The sequence below is a fragment of the Taudactylus pleione genome, unplaced genomic scaffold (genome assembly GCF_031769625.1).
Source record: "Taudactylus pleione unplaced genomic scaffold, aTauple2 ptg000690l, whole genome shotgun sequence".
NCBI classification, from domain to species: domain Eukaryota; kingdom Metazoa; phylum Chordata; class Amphibia; order Anura; family Myobatrachidae; genus Taudactylus; species Taudactylus pleione.
The window spans coordinates 2,273,462-2,294,055 of record NW_028285092.1 but is presented as its reverse complement, the minus strand read 5'-3'; the positions used below and the strand labels follow the sequence as shown (position 1 = coordinate 2,294,055).

Below are 20,594 nucleotides of genomic sequence, written 5' to 3'. Positions count from 1 at the left end.
CACCTCCTAACTGCCATGTCACAGGCTGTGTTTGAAAAATGACAGTTAGGAGCTGATTGGCTGGGACTTTAACTCCATTCACTTTATCTCCATTCAAAGCTTAGTAAATAGAACCCCTAGTTTGTTCTCTGTTCTTGTATGTGCGCTCCCATCTTAGTGTCTGGCCTTACAATGCGCTCAATCATTAGTTCAGAATGCATTACTTCTTACGTTAATAAGAGTCATGCTGCTGCTGATCATCACATTGCTTGTTCTTGTTCTAGGATTATGTACCCCTTCCATTGCTCAGTTTTGTAGCTTGCCGGGTATTCTTCAGAAATATAAACAAATGCTTTGCGTTCAAGAACTGATGTTTTTAGTTTCGCCAATTGTTTTTGTGGTGTTGAAACGGTTTACTTTGGATCACTCTATTTTCCATTCAGGAAAATACTCTTGTCATGTTGGAATTTGATGTAGGGTCCTTAGCCACCATGAGCCTTACAGACAAGTCAGCCTACCATGGTAGGAACATACAGCATACATCTTTTACTGATATTGCTAGATTATTTCCATCTGTTTTGGGGAACATTAGTATACCATGCCCAATTCCTTGTACCAGGTTTGTACATTCTCCTCTGACCTCTCATTAAAAAGTAATTTTTGCCCACAGAACTGTAGCTCACCTTGTTTAAAGTACCATTGTCAGTAAATTCTGAGACTGCTGTGCATAAAAGTCCCAGACGGTTACCACAGACGGCACACAAACCATCTATGGTGAACTATCGATGGTTTGCATTAGGGACAATGCTGCGAGGGAGAACGGCAGACCGCGGGCCAATCAAAAACAAGGGGCGGGGCTTAGCAGCTCTGGGGGCAGGGCTGAGCTTCATCCCATCTGGAAAAAAAAACCCATCAGCTCCCACTCATTCATCAATGGCTAAGAACTATTGGCTCTTAGCCCCAATTAGTAAAAATATTCAACATCGACCATAACCCATCGATGATTTCAAAACATCGACTGTCGATAGCCATCCCTAGTGTGCATACATCTCAGATGTTAGAAGATCGGCGCATTCGCAGTATCTGTGCTGTACATGTGCTAGTCTTCTACTGCGAGATCTCTTGCAGTTCCCAAAGACGCAGCCCGATTGACAGGCTGCTGCCGTTTGGGGACGGGAAGTGGGTAGAGCCGGCCTGCATGCCAGAAAGTGGGCGTGTGTCTCCTCCATTTTCTGAGAGTGCCGAAGCCAATTTCTGAGACTTCCTCAGCCCAGCATTCGAGTCGCAGAGGCATCTTTTTTTACAGACGCCTCCAGCTGCATTATGATATGCAAGCATGCCAACTACGTCCATCTCTGAATCAGTCCCAGAAATCTCTAATGAATGTTTCCAGCACTCAGGCTGTTCTGGGACAAAGGGGTTCTACAGAGTACTAAAGAGTTGTACCCAATTAAGTGGAGTGCCTAATTTTGGACAAAATTATATTGTACAATTAGTGAACCCTTAATAAAGACTTAAACGCCTTTGCATCTACTGCACGGTTTGTTTTGGGTGTTTTTATTTTTTGGGATGCCATAACTAATCTAAACAACATGTAATAAGCATGGCGTACTTGGGTTACATAGGGCCTGATTCAAATGTGGATGCAATGCCGATATTTACACAGATTGAGCCATTGTGCATGCATGCGATTGAATTGCGACTACACTCACACAGAGGATTCACCCACAAAGTCAGTGACCGGTAATCACCATGTGGGGGAGGTAACAGACGGTTCAGGCTGTTTAAATACTGTTTTCTGGGCATCCATAAATTAGCCACTGCGTTCTTGCTCGCAGTAGAGCCCTCTGTGTGTCTGGAGACCCGCTATGTCTGCGACAGATTAGACATACTCAGAAGGATGATGGCCGCCTGATCTGCGTTCGATGTGTCCGGTTTTGTGAATTATGAGCTAATGTGAGATGCTGTCAGTGGGCGTCTATATGCACTGGATGGCAGGTGTGTCATTAGTAAATTTTAGCAATTGTGATCCGTGAGAAGATTGCTGCGATGGCATTTGCGTCCACATCTCAAATCAAGCCCATACACAAGTATAGCAAGTTAGCCCACTTTTTAGACTTAAAAAGGTGACTAATAGGTATGTATGCAAAATTTATGAGACCACACTGTTAATACAATGTTTGCACTTTACACTAAAATAGCTGCTCGGCAGTTGACGTAACTACAGAGTGGCTAAACTGGCAAATGTCCAGGGGCCGACAAGGTTAAGGAGGCCCACCGCCATGCACCCTGTACAGCCGCTCTGAGTGATACAGTAGTGATCCAGAGTCAGCAGTCCCCAAACTCACCTGGGAACGCGCACCCAACGGCCACGACACACCTGCTGCAAGAATGCAACAGTCCGTGCCGCCACTGGGAACACATGGGGACGCGCTATGAACACAGAGAGAGGCGATTGACCTGTCGCCGCATGCTGGGCTGAGTGAGGAGATCCGATCGGCTCTTGGTGAAGAGATCACAAAAGTGTCAGTGAACCTGTATTCTTATAGTAATAAAATCACTTTTTCATCCAGTGTTCCTGTTTGTACAGCTTTGATGTTGTTTTTGGCTATTCTTGTCACAGCTGCTAGTGCGGAGCATTCCATTTCCAAACTTAAAATCATAAAAAGCTATCTGAGAAGCACCATGACTAAGGAAAGATTGAAAGGTTTAGCAGTTCTATCCATCGAGCAGTACGTGGCTAGAAAGCTGGATTTTGAAAAAATTCTACATAACTTTGCCGAGGTCAAAGCCAGAAGGAAGGAATTTTAAAGTATGAAAAAGCTATACAGCAATAAAATGTAACAAGTAATCAATTCTGATTTTTATTTATTTTACATATACAGTAAAACTCCAATTCTTTAGAATGTCCTTGGCTGAAAGGGTTTATATATATTGTGTTGTATGTGTTGAGCAATGAATTGGAGTTTTACTGTAAATTGTATTTAGAGTTGTTACGTATTTCTAATATGTATGACAGACATTCAATAATGCTAAAACATGTAGACCTAAGGGTTTATAGAAATCAAATAGGAGGCCACCTCCAAGCTTCTCGTTATGCCACTGCTGCTCAGGGCTGCCAAACAAATGCTCTTTATGTAGTTAGGTCAATTGGGAGAGAAGAAGACAAAAAGTGTGCCTGACGAGTGGGTTACACTTTACAGAACAGTGGAACACAAAATAAAGATAAGCAGAAACTGTGCTCTTTGAGAAGAAATCCCTCGGTGCTCTGTCCCACCACTCGTCACATTGGATTGTGTACATCTAATAGCAGCAGTATAACCGGGACTAAGAGAATTGTCTGCACTGGACTAGAATTAGCACCATACTAATCAGAAGTACATGCCTAAGAAACCATATGAAGGGGAAAGGGCAGAGGAGACCCCTGTCTGTTAGCAGGAGTCAGCAGCAGGCGGAAGTACAGTGTTTGGGTATGCAAGCTGCACATGGCTAGCAGTGGTGAAACTACAAATCCCAGCATACTAGATATATAAGACGCATGTGCGGCATCTGTTGCAAATAAAAAGGCATGTAGGGAAGTCTGCTGGGCATTTAAGGGACATTTGGAGAAGTCTGAGGGAAATTCTACATTCCTGTGTGACCGGACCAAGAAGCTCTGCAATCTGGCAGGACCAATATGCAATACGAGCTGGGATAGATACCCAGCGTTGCCCAGGTTGAAGACTGGACCCTGAAGTACACCTGCAGCCTTTGTTTACATTGTCCTTGCCTATAACCCCATTCCATTGATCCTAAAAAAGGACCCCACTGTTTGCTAACATGCATGCAACCAGTGGCGTAACTACCATGGGAGCAAGGAGTGCTGCTGCTATGGTGCTGCTGTGGCCCGCCGCTCTCCCTGCACCCAGTCACACACACACACACACACACACACACAATGTGGGCTGGTCCAGTCAGGGCCGTCGAGGGGGGCCCGGGTGTCAGCAATGTTGATTTGGTGCCAGCCCGCCAGATGATTACAGCTGGCACACTGGCAGGCAGTCATGGAGAGGCAACGCCACCGGTCGCAAGGTAATCAGGGTTCGTGGACAGGCAGCCAATCAGCAGTGGTGGCTCCCGAATCACGAGCTCCAATTGGCTCGCAACCAGCGCTAGATTCAATTTGCGTCTGCGCTGTCTGTCCATGTCTGCTGCAGCCTGCCTGTGCACCAGCTGCAAATAGCTGGCGGCCCGGTCCCAAATTCACACCTGCTGGCTGCTGATGGCACACAGGGGGAGGAAAGAAGCTGCTGAGGGACATGAGAAGGAGAGTTGCTAAGGGGGGGCATAATGTGTAAGGGGCATTACTATTGTGTGGAATAACGTAAAAAGGGTACTACTACTGTATGGCATAACATGAATGGGCTCGGTGTGGGGGCAAATGTATGTTTTTTTTACCTCTGGGTAAAACATCTTGCTATGTGGCCAACAAAGTTCTAGTTATGCCCTTGCATGCAAAGACAGGGGCTCTGGATTTAATATGATCTTGCCTAAATCATCAAGTTTGTGCAGACTGAGATTAAAAGGACACTTTTGTAGCTTTCGCACACGTTTTTGGCAGACTGCCAAATTCCACTGGAGCCAGCCCCGGAACCTGTGTAATTTACGAGTGTCCCCATTTTTAAAGATTGTGTGACAGTGTGTGGCCCGGATGAAATTCAAACCTAGATAAAACCTAATCCTGGTCAAACTACACCACCATGCCAAATAGGTGGAGCTAGGTCCAAAACTCTGGCCATGCATAAAGGACAAACAGATGGACAGACAGACAGGCTCTCTCTCTCTCTCATTATATAGATGTAGCATTTATTCATGTACATCAATACCCATTCTCCTATATATTGTAAATATGTGAACAGTGCCATCTTATGTCTTAGTTTTATTACTGGTTTGTTCCCAATTGTAAATCGCAACGGAATATGCTTGTGCTATATAAGTAACTGGGACATTTGAGAAGGTCAGACAGCATGTAGGGAGGTCTGACAGTCAGTCAAGTGGCAGTTGGGGAGGCCTGATGGGCATTCAAGGGGGAAGATGAATAGGTATGACGACATGAGGGAAGTTCTAAAGAGCATTTAAGGGACATGTGATCAGTCAATAAAATAACATTATGATGGGACCCTTAAAAAAGTACTACTCCCTGGGACACAAATAATTACAAACTTGGTGCAATCACTGTTAATATTTATGAAAAACAGGACATCTCACAACTTCCACATCCCATCAGGATATACATGCTTTACAGACAAAAGAATCCTGCGGAGTAGGATGTGTGCAGATGCTCTAGGACTGCCTGCCATCTGGCCACAAACGGATGTCCTTGATATCTGGTTACACACAAATTTAAAAACAAATAGGACAATTTTTTTTTTTTTTTAAGAAAAGAGACTAAGATATATAATAATCATAATCTCAAGAGGAAAACTTCTGCCGTCTATAAAAAGGAGTACTTCAGAGAACTTGGGCAAAGACTGAAATGGGTTTTCATATTTGACAATAGCAAGAAATGTATTATTGGCCATTTTGAAATGTCCAATACTATATGTCTGTGACAAAACACAAGAGAAATACAAAATGGTTCAGAAGAATACAGCCCAAGAACTGACAAGAGTATAAAATAAAATGACAACCAAAATAGGATTAATACCACAGATAACGGTCTTTAAAACATGAATGTAGCAATTGCCGTTTTTGTCACACTGTGACCCTGCCATTCAGGCCAAGATGCAGTGGCTCATTACACTGCATGGGTAGCCAAGCTGGATGTTAGGAGACCATTCAATGTACAGGCTGAATGGCCAGATAATTTCCAGTATTAACAGCAATATTGTCGGTTATGTAGATAAATAGTTGAAAGAAAACCACCATCACTAGGATCATTATTTGACATTGCAGTGGGTTTAAAAACAAAAAAAACATTACTGGACTATTTGCAAGATATTACAGCCGATAGAAGTCATCAGACCTCATCATTTGCTGGAAAAATGGTATTGAACTAGGTAATTGGTAAATCACACGGATTCAGGTGTCTATTTATTATAGGCAGAAAACTCCTAAATCCAGCAAAAAAAAAAAAAAAAATTATTTTGGCCAGAGATCGGATCTCCCACCTCCAGCTTGCCTATTTATTTATGGTGAAAGCAGAAAAAAAAAAGATTTAAATAAAAAGTTTTTTTTTTTTTTACCATTCTAAATTTACTTTCAAAATATATTTTTCAATTTCTGAAGTTTTTTCCCCTATTTTAAGTTGTCTGAGGAACCTGCACATGTAGCCCAAACATTTCTAGTGCAGTGAGCAATTGTGACCCATGTCACATGCACAGAAGGACCGCGACTGGCTGCCGAAATGGAAAGTCTGCGCTTACATCTTCTGGGGCAATAAAATAGCAGCAGCAATATGCGGTAACAGGCAATTTCTTCTCACTGCTTTTTGTTAACCTTGATATAGATAGTGTGATTAAACAGAAGGGTAAGCAGCAATCACATAACATCCACATGTTAATTAGTCTTGATAATGAGTCTCTGTAGACTCTGATGATGGTTGCTAGTTAAGAAGTACTGGTTAATTAATGTCAACACAAAATCCACAATGAAAAAAAAATTAAACAAAAATCAGAGAGCGTCCAAGTACTGAGCCCTCTGATGTATATGAAAACCCTTAGAAGTCTTTATCCACTGCTAATCCTGCTATCCATACTAACCTGTGACGGCGGCATGCTGACTCCTCCACTGCCGAATATAAAAGAAACACCTCGCGGCTGTCTGTCCCCATCTGGGGTTATTTCCTGGCGCTGTGCCACCATTCGGAAACAGCCTGGTGAAAGAACGGTGGTGCTTGGTGGGGGAGGTAGGGGTAAGCGCTGGCCACTAATCTAAGAATTTAGACTGTGCAGGCAAATACTAAAAGTTAAATTTACCCAAGGAGCTACTTTACCAATCACATTATCATAAACCAGGAGTACGGATTCCCCTTTTTTTCAGCTATATTGGAATATTCCTACATTTTTTTATAGCCGTTAATTTTAGCCCCTGCAAGTGATGTGATGAACTGATACAATGTTGACATTTCCTTGTAGTCCTAAAAACGCTATTACGCGAGTTTTACCCCTTTCAGACAGAGAAAAGAAACCGGTAATTTTCCAGCTCTTGCTGGGTCGACCCGGTTTTTTTTCTGTCTGAAAGGGTCAACACTGGACCTAATTCCCGGTACTTCGACCCAGGTATTTACCAGGGTTTTTCCCGGGTCTTACACGGGTTGGCGGCTGTCTGAAAGGCGCCGACCTGGGTTTTTCAACTCCGGGCATAGTAAACAGCGCTTATTGGCTGAGATGGCGGTGCACAGGCTGATTGGCTGAGCGAGCGGGGCAGTGGCGCTGGCGTCTGATGTCACAATAGTGCTGCAGAAAAGGAGAGAGAGAGAGAGAGAGAGAGAGAGAGAGAGAGAGAGAGAGAGAGAGAGAGAGAGAGAGAGAGAGAGAGAGAGAGAGAGAGAGAGAGAGAGAGAGAGAGAGAGAGAGAGAGAGAGAAGCATGGCACACTGGAAGGATGAGGAGATCTGTGAGCTGCTGGCAGTCAGAGGGGAGGAGGAGATCTGCAAACAGATCAGTGGCACAGTGAAGGACGCGAAGGTCTACACAAACTTAGCTAAGGTCCTCACCTCAAGGGGCATTGTGTGGACCCAGCAGCAGGTAGTGAACAAACTGAAAGCTCTACGCAAATACTACAACAAAGTTCACGACCATAACAGGCGGAAAAGTGGTGCTGCCAGAATGGAATGGGTTTACTATGATCAGTGTAATGAAGTCTTTGGCAATTCTGCACTGGTTAATCCCATTGCCATATCATCGTCTAGTTGTGCATCTTCACGAAGTGTTACCCCGGAGAACAGCCAATCCTGCCCAATGACACCACCAATACTCTTTAATGACATCACAGACATAAGTGACACAGATCCGATGGCTGCCACGTGGGTCCCAGACACCAATACACTTGAGGGTGTGGTTGAGGCGAGTGGAAGCAGTACGAGTGGGACGCCAACTGCTGCACAGACTGAGCCTCCGACATTGCGCAGGAACAGTAAGTTACTATACACCCACTATTTTTGGGATGTTAACATTGTCCTGTATTGACTTGTTATTATAGTATGACTGCTGATTTTACTATGCTGAAATCTAAACTCAATGTATCTGTTGCAATGTGAAGCTAGTGTGCAGTAGGCTGCAAGCACATATATGTTGACATTACTGCTTTGATTTAATTTGTAAATGTATTTATTCTTTTCTTCTATTGCTAGTCTTTGAAGTACCTGAGCGGAAGAAAAAAACTTCCAAGATGGAGCTAGCAACGCGCACAATGACCAGAATCCTGGTAAATCAGCTGCGAGACTGATGCTGAATTCCAGGCACAGGAGGATGCCCGACTCCAGCGCTTCTTTGACAATGAAAGAGTTACAAAATTCATTGTCAGTCAGCATGTTGGTCTACACGAACGAATTTCACGTGAAAACAGAGAGGCACAGATGTCCTTCCTTAACGGTCTAGTGTCTAGGTTACACACTCCACAACCTTATGTAATGTATCCTAACAGTTCTTATAGTTGGGGTGCCTCGCCTATTATATTTTTCAGTTCCATGACAGCACAACCTATTTTTCTATTGTCTTTATCTATAGATATATATATTTATTTAAATTGTTGAATGCATTAAGGCCACGTTGTTAATGGCTAATGCATAGAATGCATATTTGTTGAAAAATAAAAGCACTTTAAAAAATTGAATACAGAAGGTGTTACATGTGACATAACATGTACATAACATGAGGCTTTCAAATAAAAAAAATTTGATTGCAAAACAAAACTTGTGTCGTCTATACTATGTCATTGTATGTATGCAGTGAGCAGACACCACCCACTTTTCATGACCTCATTTCTGTGTGCCATAAAAGCAGTCCATTTATTATGACACACTGTATATTGCAGGGATAATCTGGGTTCTGTGTGAAAGGGGTCTACCCAGGAATTTCCCGGGAATTATGTGCTGTGTGAAAGGGGGTTAGGAGCAAATTTCCGAAGTCCTTCCCGGGTTGAACGATACGGGAAAAACCCGGGTTTTTGGGATTTTTCTGTCTGAAAGTTGTATTTGTCTGTTTTATGTAAAGAGAATGTTTTAACATTTGATGTTTCTTAAGGTTTGTATTTTACCATGTGATATTATTAAATCTATAAATAAACATTATAAATTAAGCGCTCTCTGAGAAATATATATATTTTTAGTTTGTGTTTAAGCAAACCAGTGCTTTAATTGGGAGCTGCTTTTTTGATAAGTGATCATTGAGAGTTAAAAATTGCTGATTAATATTTGTGCGCCTGAATTTATATGTGTATACTGCACCAGTAGCACAGCTTCAGTTTTGCCAAAACCATCAGGCAGGCCCCTGCAGCGTCTGGGCAACTCGACACTTGAGGGGACTGTGCTACTGGAAGGAGAAAGTGTAATCATAGGGGCGTCACAGAGCGCCAGGGTGCCCTGCTCCAGCACTGGTTTCACTATTGCTCTTTCTAAGTCAAGGAAGAAAACTGGCCACATGGGTACAGGTGAAATACTCTGTGGCCCCACTGCCTCAAGGCCTAACTCCTCCACTAGGGGTCAGGTTCCAGACTGTACACTCACAGGGTAAGTTACCTGGCAGAGCATGACTACTGATGAACATGGGTACTTCATTTCCTTCTGTAAATAGTAAGCCAAACTTCACCCTCCTGCCAATCAAACTGGGTGGACATGACACACCTCTCCCTGTGGAGAGGCTGTGGGCTTTAACATAATGAACAGAGCTTCTGCCAGTGATTGTAAAGGCATTGTAGCTCTGCATTAATTCACTAACCTACAATTAAGTCATCCCAGTACAGCTTCAGCAAAGCCTTCCAGGCACTGCATGGTCCCCGCCAGGTTAAACAGTCATACACATGCATATGTGTGACGGTCAGTCTGCGCATGACATTGAAGCCCATCGCTGGCAGCAATAGGCTGCCAGCAGCTAAGCGGAGGACATCGCTGAATCTCGCTGATGAGGTATGCAACGATGAATACCAGTGGCATGTTCGTTTGTATCACTGCGATACCAAACAAAATAAGCCGCTGGCATTTAGATTTGTTTTTAAATGGGACCCTTAGGGGTATATTTACTAAAGTGCGGGTTTATAGAAGTGGAGGTGGTGCCCATAGCAACCAGATCCTACTTATTTAGAAGGTGCAAGATAAAAGAGACTAGCTAGAATCTGATTGGTTGCCATGGGCAACATCTACACTTCTATAAACCCGCACTTTAGTAAATATACCCTTTAGAAGGTTGAATTGTTTTTACAATGGCATGTATTTCACCTTAACTAGACCTAATGCAATTCTCAGTGAGTATAAGACATTAGCCAGTTAGTACTGGGGTCCCCTATCACATGTACAGTGCATTAATGTTGGTTTATATAGATAGGATCACCATCCTCTGCTGAATACAAATGTTCAGGGGTGGCTAGAGGCGTATGCCTTGTTCTTCAGCCTGGAAACTGAGGGAGGTGGGGGAGAAGACCACTGGGAAACAGTCTTCCGGCCAGCAGGAGACGCAACATGCCTGCAGCCCGCCTCCTGTGCCTCAGACAGTGCCAGTGGCTGCTCAGAACCACCCCTGTATAAGATCATTTTAAATATATAAAATGTATAGTGAATATATTAAAACAGTGGCCGGGTGTCAATATATTTAGAATAATAAAATATATTAAAGAATTATAGAATATAAAAAAAATTGTATTAGTTATTATAGTTAAATAACTACATAATTTTTATGGATAGGACAAATGTGGCCAATAAATTAAACAATTTAATATTACTTCCAAAACTATACTGTGTCATTTTACTTTATTATCTTTTTTTATACTGGTTGCTTGAATATTGCTGTACAATGTCATCAATATATGATACATATGTCCCATGTTTATCAATTATCGGGTTTTAGACCCTATAACTGTAATTTCTTATCGCGGCTATTCGAGGCAAGAAGAAATGAACATTCGCCCAGATGCATTAATAAACACATGCAGGGACAGAGGCTCCGAAAAGTGTCCCGTCCCTGTGATTAACTGTTAGAGGACTGAAGTGACCCCTAATGTGGCCACTTTACTCCTATCGGGACCACCACTACTGTACAGCGGCTATTGCAGTGGAGGGTTCTGGTGGAACCCTCTCCCGGTATTTTTTGCGGAATTGGCTTCACATTCTGGAGCTTGGCAAATCTGAAAGCTTCACAGCCTCCTTCAAGACCTATGAGTGCAGCGGCTGCTGTAGGAAATGGAGGGGCCGCTGCAGATATCTCCATATCTGCTGCGGTCCCTCCTTCATACATTGGGGTGATACTTAATATTTGTAGGTATCCCCTGAAAATGGGTGTTTTCAGGGGATATGCCGCAAATATTGAATAATAAATGGACCCTCAAATATGATTGATCCCCTAGAGACTGAATATAAGTAAATGTGTAAGTTCTATTCCTTATTCTAATGCTTCAGTCTAGAAAATTGTGTCCAGGGACACTGCCATCATGATAGACAGGCTAAACTGAGAATCAATTGTCAGCTTCACACTGGCAAATTTTCTTTGGCTTCTGCGCACACGCACACACACTGGCAGCATGAGATTAATAAGCTAATCGGGTAACTTTTTCTTAAAATATGCATCATGAAAGGTGCGTACACACTAGACAATGTGCTCGCTAGGCGATATCGTGAACGATTTCCCTTGAACTTTTCCCGGCAGCTCCCCGGCACTCCAGGACAAGATAAGATGCTTAAAAGTGTCCAATGACCTATCATGCGTCCTTAATGATTTCCAGAGCGTCGTGTAAGAGATTGACAAATCTTGCCTGCTGTAGGCAAGATCTGAAGAAGCAATGTATGACCCGCGGGTACGCACATTGCTTATTATTAGTACACTATTATTGAACGAAGACGCAAAATGCAAGAAAAAGTAAGCAATCTTGGTAAAAAAAAGGCAAAGGTCAGAAACAAGTGACCCAAGCCATGCCTTGTGCCATATCGCAAGAGGGCGCCAAAGGAAAGTGATGTAATTATGTAAACCCATTTATTAATGATCTGCTAGTGTTGTGTATCTTGCCCTGAAGGCAAGAATTCTCATTGATTTCTCACTGTATATAGTCCACATCAGTGCGTACAAAAATATGGCGGGACCCATGTGAATAAATCTCTTTTCTTTAAACACAAACTGTCTAAAAGGAGAATTAACCTATAGATTGTAAGCTTGCGAGTAGGGCCCTCTTACCTTATATCTGTCTTTTACAACCCAGTCTTGTTCTATTAATGTTGATTCAAATTGTAAAGCACAAAGGAATATGCTGCGCTATATAAGAAACTGTTCATAAATAAACTTAAGAATTGGGGATCTCGTCGTCCTTGCTTCATGCAGATTCACAGATCCCAGCTGTCTCTCAACTTTCAGCAGAGGGGAGGACCAGCCCGGACACTCAGGTACAGTGATTGCTATATATATATATATATATATATATATATATATATATATATATAGCAAACAAGGTGGCACTCTGGCGCCTTAAAGAAGTACAATGGACCCCAAAAGGCAAGGTCAACGTTTCAGAACATTTTACTTGGGTTCTTTCGTCATCCTGACGAAAGTACCCAAGTAAAGTGTTCTGAAACGTTGACCCTACCTTTTGGGGTCCATTGTAATTCTTTAAGACGCCAGAGTGCCGCCTTGTTTGCTATGCATTTTGTGTTATCCATCCCTTCCGAGGGTTGGTAATTTAGGAGGGCACCGGCGCATGGTTTCAAGGAGCAAGAGAGTGCCAGCTACTTCTTTATATATATATATAGTATTTTTATTTTTTTTTTCAAATAGTTCGTTCAAACTCTCCAGTCTCTGCAATACCAAACTCTGTTCCCCTTTGTGTTCACCCATATCCTCTCTAGAATGTAAGCTCTTGTGAACAGGTCACTCTCTCCCTCTGTGATCATCTATATTTGTAAAGTAGCGAGCATGTCTGTAACAGTCCTGGACGATCATGAGTGTACTATAATTTTTCTATACATTCACTATGTACGACACTCTGCGAGATTGTGGTGCGAAATAAAGGGGATGACAATATTTCCATTCCTTTCCCATCCATATTGGCAAAAAATAAATTGAACAACATTAACAGTGTGTGAGAAAATATTGCTTGCTTATCAATTTCACAAAAGGAGCAATGTTGACTATTTGTTTCCTTAATCTACTTCATGTTGTATTCACCATGAAATGACACTGTATATAGGAAGTCAAAAAATGGCATATTCAGACTGAGATGGGGTGTAAAAAGTTCTTGGTTTACCAATGTGACTGAGGAAGCAAATAAACCACCAGCTAGATCATTTATAAGTAACACCAAACGTTAGATTTCAAGGGACTGTTTGATTGGCAATGCACTATAGGTCTGATTCAGGTTAGTACGTAAACCGAACACATGCATACTAACCAGATGGTGGAGGAACTGCGCAGGACCCGGTTCTGTGCATGTGCAGCACGAGTTCTGCGATCACACTAGCATTGCCCGACAGCCGCAGCCTGTCAACCAATTGGGGGAGGGGAGAGGGTGGCACTGGCTGCGTTTTCCCAGAAACAGGGGTGTGTTGTCCCCATTTTCTGGGAGTGTCGAGGGCAGGCTCTGCGTTGGAAGAGGCAGATTTCCTGGCCCCAGCAATGCAGGCAAGATTGTCATTCTGAATAGCCTTTGGCTTTCCCATATGGCAGAAAATGCAACATTCACGACTATCCGATGCTACGTCTTCAGATGCAAATTTCAGATCTGCGATGCTATCAGGAGGCGTGTATTTCCTTCTGATGCCTCCTGCAGCATTAAATGTTCTGCATCCACATCAGAATCAGGCTCTATATTCAAAAAAGGCCATCAAGATGTACATTGGAAAAACCTTAGAGAGTGATGGGAACACAGCTGAAGCAGTGTGAAAGTTTTTGCTTCTTTTTTTTCTTTGCATGTTTACATTTGTTGGGAGAAATAAGTGGTCTATTTATTAAGGGTAGAACCATGCAGAAACTGCAGTTTCCACATGGTCTAAAGAGCTCATTCAGACCGGCTCGCTAGATGCGTACGCTTGCTCCCAGCGCAGTCAAATTCGGCTAAGTGACAGCATGGCAGGCGATCGCACGGCAAGGCATTAGCACTCCCACCTGTGTCTTGGCGTGCAATCGCTTTGTGTACGTAGACGCCCACCAACCATTCATAAGACGCCCACTTGCGCACGTCATCTCCAGGAAGTGCTTGTAACCATTGGTACATCGAGCACCATCGGATGCGATCGCAGCGCTTAAGGTTGCCTTTACCCTGCCGCAAGCACAGCGATCACTTCAGAGAGAAATCCCACCAAGTGACGTGTACTATGATGCTGCCTTTTAATTATGCATGCCTCTGAAACAGCGTTGAAGCACGCCTGCGTTCGCACCTCCACTCCCCCTTTTCCAGTGGTCAGCCCGTCACCACCCACAAATGGCCCCCTTCTGTCACTCTACTGGCCAGTCTATACGCAGCGAACGAACGCATCCCAATCTCTCGCATTGTTTTGCGCACACGCATTGCGATGCAAACGCATGTTCAGATAGCGACTATCAGCCAGCTACTAGCGTTCGCTTCATAGCGAACGAGTCTGAATCAGCCCCTAAGTATCGCTGCAATTTTACAAAGTGTGCATGCAAGCAGGGGTGTAGCGATGGTGGTTCCAGTGGAGCATGAGCTCCGGGCGTCAAAATGAACAGAGTGCGCTGTCCAGGGTTCCCAAACTCATGGGACGCTGCACAGTATGACACCGCCTGTTCGTTTTATCACAGTCAAATAAGTTACGGATCTGAAATTAGTTTCTACATTTCATGCTCCCTCAAGCTGCCCATATTGCCTCCCCTTCGGCCCTCCCTCCTCTGTGATCATCTTCTGTCACCTCCCCTTTCCTGTCAGATTGATTACATTCACTTCTCACCTCTTTAATTCCCTCCCCTCTCTACCCTGTAATCGGCTCTTTACCCCGTCCACTCCTTTCGTATTGGCCTCTGTCACCTCCCCTCTCCTCTTTTCTTATTGGCTTCTGTCACTGCCCTTCCCCTCTCCTTTCTTATTGGCCTCTGTCACCTCCCCTCTCTGATCGGCACTTTCCTCACCCCTCTACTTTTTGATCCTCTCCCTCCTTCTTGCCTCATGCATTCATGGACTTAAAAGTGACACATCTGAGGTAAAATCCTAAACTTCAATTAGAAGGTATGAGTTTAAAAAAAAATTAAAAAAAAGTCACTGCTTTGCTATTTAAAGTAATGAGGTGTTCCCAGGAAAAAAAGTGTTATTTGAAAGATCTTTTAAAAAATATTAAGCGACCTGAAATAATAATAATGGTGGTATACAGAACATGACATGGTTAGTAGTACTCACATTAATATAGGTGCAATGTATATTTGCGAAGTAGGAGAATAGCTGGGAAGGACTCAGTATGATTTACCACCGGCTCTAATCGCGACAGTGGTGGAAATCCTGATCGTCCATTAAGGTAAGTATAGGTAACCTAATTCCCCCCCCTAACCTTCCCTTAGGGGTGCCTAACCCTAACCTCCCCCTGTGCCTAACCCTAGCCACCCTCTAAGTGCCTAAACCTAACACTCCCTTCCCCGCAGCCTAACCCTAAGTCTCCCGGGAGGGGTGCCTAACCCTAAACCCCCCCATTCCCCTAGCCTAACCTCCCGGGAGGTTCCTAACCGTAAATCCCCCCGGGAGCCCATAACCTAACCCTCCCCCTGCGGCTGTTCGCGCCCGGCTTACCTTCGATCGGTAAGCCGGGTGTCGGGCTCCCGGCGTAGGTCTAATGACAGGCGTTGAGATTTTGACGCCTGTCATTTGAACCTTGCCGGGATTATACAGTCGGGAAGCCGGCGGTTGGCATTGCCACCGTCGTGTTCCCGACTGCTTCCCGCTGGGAAGGGAGCTTCCCATAGGTGTTCCGACTCCAGTGAAAGCTGCTTGGGGTAGTAATTGCAGTAATAAGCTGTGCACCCTATGGAAACTCACTCTAGCACATGTATTCTGTCAATTTAAGTTAAATGATCAGAATATAGAATGCAATCTCCTTTATTGACTAATAAATGATTTAAAAGTCAGATCCTAAGTGCTATACATAAATAAAGCAGTGCCAAGGAACTACCCCTTAATGTCATTAAGTGCATCACCAAGCATGCTATTCCCCCAATGGGACCTCAATGCCCAGTGTAATACTGCCACTGTTTGCTGTTTTTCTCTTCACTTCAGTATTACCCCATAGGCTGGCCATACCCCAATGGCACAGTTCAGTACAGGGAGGGGGGCGCTATCACATGCACTTTCTCCAGGCGCCATGGTTCCACGCTACTCCTCTGCATGCAGGATGCAGTACCATAACAGGGCAGCAGTGTGCCCTGTGCTACTACTGCCCCCTGAGTACATACCATAATAAAGTCAAGCTGATGGGGAGGGTGTGTGCTACCACCTGAGGCATACTTACCTACTTTAATTAACTCCTCTTTGGGAGAAGCCCAGAGAAGGGATGTACCTGGCAGCTTGGGGGTGGGCTCTCCACATCATTGTCCCCATTGTGGCAAAGTTCTGCTATTCTCTGGATCATGAGGCAGGGGGAGGGCTAAACTACGTGATTTACATCATTTTAGCCCCGTCCCTCCTTAGGGACCCATGAATTCGCCATATATTCTCCTATCCTGCCCACTTCACTAAGAAGTAGGCGGGGATGCAGGAGGCCTGCCTGCTCTTCCGGGTGTGTGGGGAGCTACCCGAAAAGTCAGGAGCTTTCTGCAACTTCCAGGAGAGTAGGCATGTATGACCTGAAGACTGAGTCTGCGTGTCTGAAGCTTCCAGGCACACTGCAACAGTGATACCGCAGATCCAGGCACCCTGCTAGCCAGATGCAGAGGTCATGGGACAGACTGTGCTTCCCCCAGGGTACTGCATGCACGTTACAGCCCTGGCAGGATATATCCCATGTTAGGACAATCTCTGCAAATCATCCTCAAAGTATAAAGGCTTTTTTTTTCTTTAATTTTTATTTTAGAAGTCTTGAATGAACCGGAACAATTAATAATTTTGGACCAACTAAATGTCAGAGCAATTTCCAGGCTCAAATATAGTTTAAAGCATGAACACACAGTAGACGCATTCATTATTTTATAATTACCATAAAGACATTAGAATTCCGCACAAAGAAATAGATAAGGTCAGCATTAAATGCTGGACTTGATGCCGCTATATTGCTTGATCCAAATAACAATGGAGTATGAAGGGCTCTCGTGTAGTCAAAGATGGGCAAGAGCTTGTTCATATAACTACAGCCACACAGGCAAGTATGTTAGTGTATATACAACTGTTAGATTTAACTTTTGCACCTACTATTGGGCAGGAGCAAGTAATTAATGACTAAGAGTAAACCAGGCGCATCTGCTACCAATACAACGGTGTCACATCCCAAGAAACGTGCAGCTCTCCTATATGCAAAAATATGCTATATTCCAAGCATTTTAAGTTTTATTACACCTGATTCATTTCCACCTTGGCATCAGCCCCAACATGGAAAATGAAATTACTATCCCAAACATGGAAGACGCATTACTTGTTTACAGGTATTGCAGGAAACAGACAATAGCATTGTTTTGTGATGAACAAAGAACTGTAAAAAAACAAAAATGTGAAAAGAAAAAGCTAATACATGTGTCAGGAAGCTCCTAGGACTGATACACATGAGCAGATGGTGGTGACTCAGCAGGATACTGGAAGAGCTGATTTCCTACAGGACAGACAGGGGTGTGTGAAAATGAGCCATATGGGCACATTCTAAAACTACAGTAATAGAACACAGCTTGGTCAGGAGTACTTACAAGAACACCATGATTTTGCTGCTTTATGGGTTATTTTTTTATACCAAAAAAATTAAATTAGGTTTTAAACATGTATAAAAAGTACACAATTTTTACTGTTCTTTTTAAAATAAAGGTTCCTAAAAGGCAGTTAATTGGGTAATCTGCAGCTTTCAGTTCACACACTGTATCCATTTCACGGAGCTGGAAAATGAAAAAAACACTTATTTGCTCAGCAATTATTAAGTAAAATACAATACATCACCGCAGAGTGCCAATTGCTGCAAAAGATGCTTGTGAAGAGACATGACTTGCAAACACAACTACTGTGCTAAAAAATAATTCCGCTAAAATGTACTCTATACTTAAAAGAATAAAATACAAACATTGGTAATGTCCCTTTATATTATTATTTTATGAAATGTGCACACAAGAGCAATCCATTAATGTGAGATTCACAAACAAATCACTAGCACATTTTACAGATGAGCAATTAGGGCTACAGTATATTCACTGTTACTGAATCCACAAAAAAGCTTCCATTCCTTCCCATCAGCTAGGAGGCAGGGTACCTCTGGTTCTGGCCAGCTTTTTCATAGGCTCACTATGGGTGGGGACAAGAGCAGACAAAGACTCCATTCTTTATATAGAATATACTAAGAGGCCTGTATATTGATGAGAGGAAGACATTCCATTGATTTTGGCAGAGATACTATATGCATCATGTTCGAATAACAGTTTAATGCACTAATCACCGTTTTAAACTTACACTGCAATCAAAGTAGCGGAATGCATTTTCTGCGTTGAAGCACAGTAGTAACTATACCTAGGGGTCTGTGTGATGTGCATGTGTCTGCAGAGTAACAGCAAGCTAAATAGATCTTATCACATTAATACAAAGATTCCCAAATACTGCACTGTTCCGTAGCAGAAACCACATTAACGGATGAGGACGTATATTTGGATGGGAGACCAGGGAGAGGGGAGTGATAGATTAGGGAGTGGTGAAGCTATCAGTTGTTGACTACACTTGCATACGTTCTGAATGAACAATCCGCAACATAGTAACAACTTCCACATATATTTACTGTAGCAAACAGCTCGAACTGGATTTTATATATATATATATATATATATATATATATATACACACACACATTGTGTTGTACTACAGAAATAGGTTAGTAAATCACCCACCTTGCCGAGTAGACACATTGCGGCCATTGCCGGCGGTGAGAACGACCTGTGGGCAGCTTCTCTCTAATACAAATAGCTCGTCCCTGCCGACCTTGCTGTTCTTGCCGACTTTCAGAGTCCCGCTCGGACCGGAGGGTGTTAGGTAGCGACCATCGCTCGCTCTGAAGGCCACTTTACCGGCGGAAATGTCTAGCGTGAACTTGGTGTCCGGTCCGGCCTCGGAGCGCAGGCTGCCGTCCATGGCTAAAAGGCGGTGGTCTGGGGTCTGGATGCTGTAGCGATTATCCTGGAAGAGGAGGGTGATGAGAGAGTCCAGACCCCAGGGCACATCTCGCTCTACGGACAGCTCGTCCCCGCTGATCCCCAGTCGGGCGTAGCGCTTTCGGGTAACACTGTAGATGGTGACCTGTGGATGCATAGCCAGATGGACACCCCATTTCTCAGCCGGAGACACAGAGGGTGAGAAGCAGCTGATTCTGTCCTCTGAGCCTCCCAGGTAGCGGCCGTACACCTCGGACTGTAGCACCCAGCGCCCGTCCCCCTGGGCAGTAACTAGAAAGCGGCACTCCGATTCCGGGAGCTCAGTTTCCCCGGAGACCCGTCCATCCTTATCGGCAGAGAGATAACGGCCTAGGTGGCTGCGCAGCAGCACCGCCTCCTCTCCCACCGGCTCCAGAGACCACACTTGCTTCTTCTTCAGGCTGGAGGCTGATGCATTGATCTTGAACCCAAACGCCTCGGCGGTCAGATACTTATTGTTGCAGTTAATGAGCCCGAGTTGGAGGGGTCCGGAGCCGCTCATGGTACCAGATAGATGGACCGTTAGAAAGCACTGATAATGGTGATGATTATAAATCCTGTTCCTACTGTTGCCCAACTGGAGTCTGGTGCATTTAATGACTCTATTACCTCACTAGCAGAGGCGGATACCTCAAATCCGGGGGGAAGGAATGGATGGGGTGGAGAGGACAGAGACCAATGCGGAGGGAGGAGACATTTAGGCAGCAGCAGTACTATGGAAATAGAGAGACGGGGAGAGGGCTGCAGAGATTTAGGTTTACTGGATGCAGAAATACAACCACTGCTGCCAGCATTTAAATCCATAACTTCCATTCTTAAGTGATTGGGTAAAAACCGTAACTTGCCCGGCTCTCTACAGCGGCATCTACGGCAGTGTAGCTTTCCCTGAGCGTCCCCGTTTCGGGGAGTGTGACAGCTGTCACACGGTACGGGAGAGAGAGGCTACAGCCTCCTACCGCTACCTCGGTTCCTGGACAGAAGGACTGTTAACCGTACCCTGCATGGAGTGCAGATGGCAACTAATATTCGTTTCACACTGCATTCCCGGGTCGCACCCGGGATTTTGTACACCTGTCCGTCCCGGGTGAGACCCCCAGACTGGCAGTCCGACCCGGCTTATTGCCTGGTCGATGACATCAC

At 44.1% G+C, this 20,594-nt stretch overlaps 1 protein-coding gene and 1 pseudogene across 1 annotated transcript in view; one reads left to right on the top strand and one right to left on the bottom strand.

The window, feature by feature from the left end:
- FSCN1 (fascin actin-bundling protein 1) overlaps positions 1 to 20,121 on the bottom strand; it is a 57,901-nt gene extending 37,780 nt beyond the window's left edge. Inside the window, exon 1 of the mRNA XM_088456232.1 lies at positions 19,155 to 20,121. Coding sequence (XP_088312358.1) covers positions 19,155 to 19,956 — 802 coding nt within the window. The 5' untranslated portion in view covers positions 19,957 to 20,121. The remainder of the gene's footprint in view (positions 1 to 19,154) is intronic.
- On the top strand, positions 7,548 to 14,033 carry LOC148477765 (uncharacterized; annotated as a pseudogene).
- Positions 20,122 to 20,594: the final 473 nt, after the last annotated feature.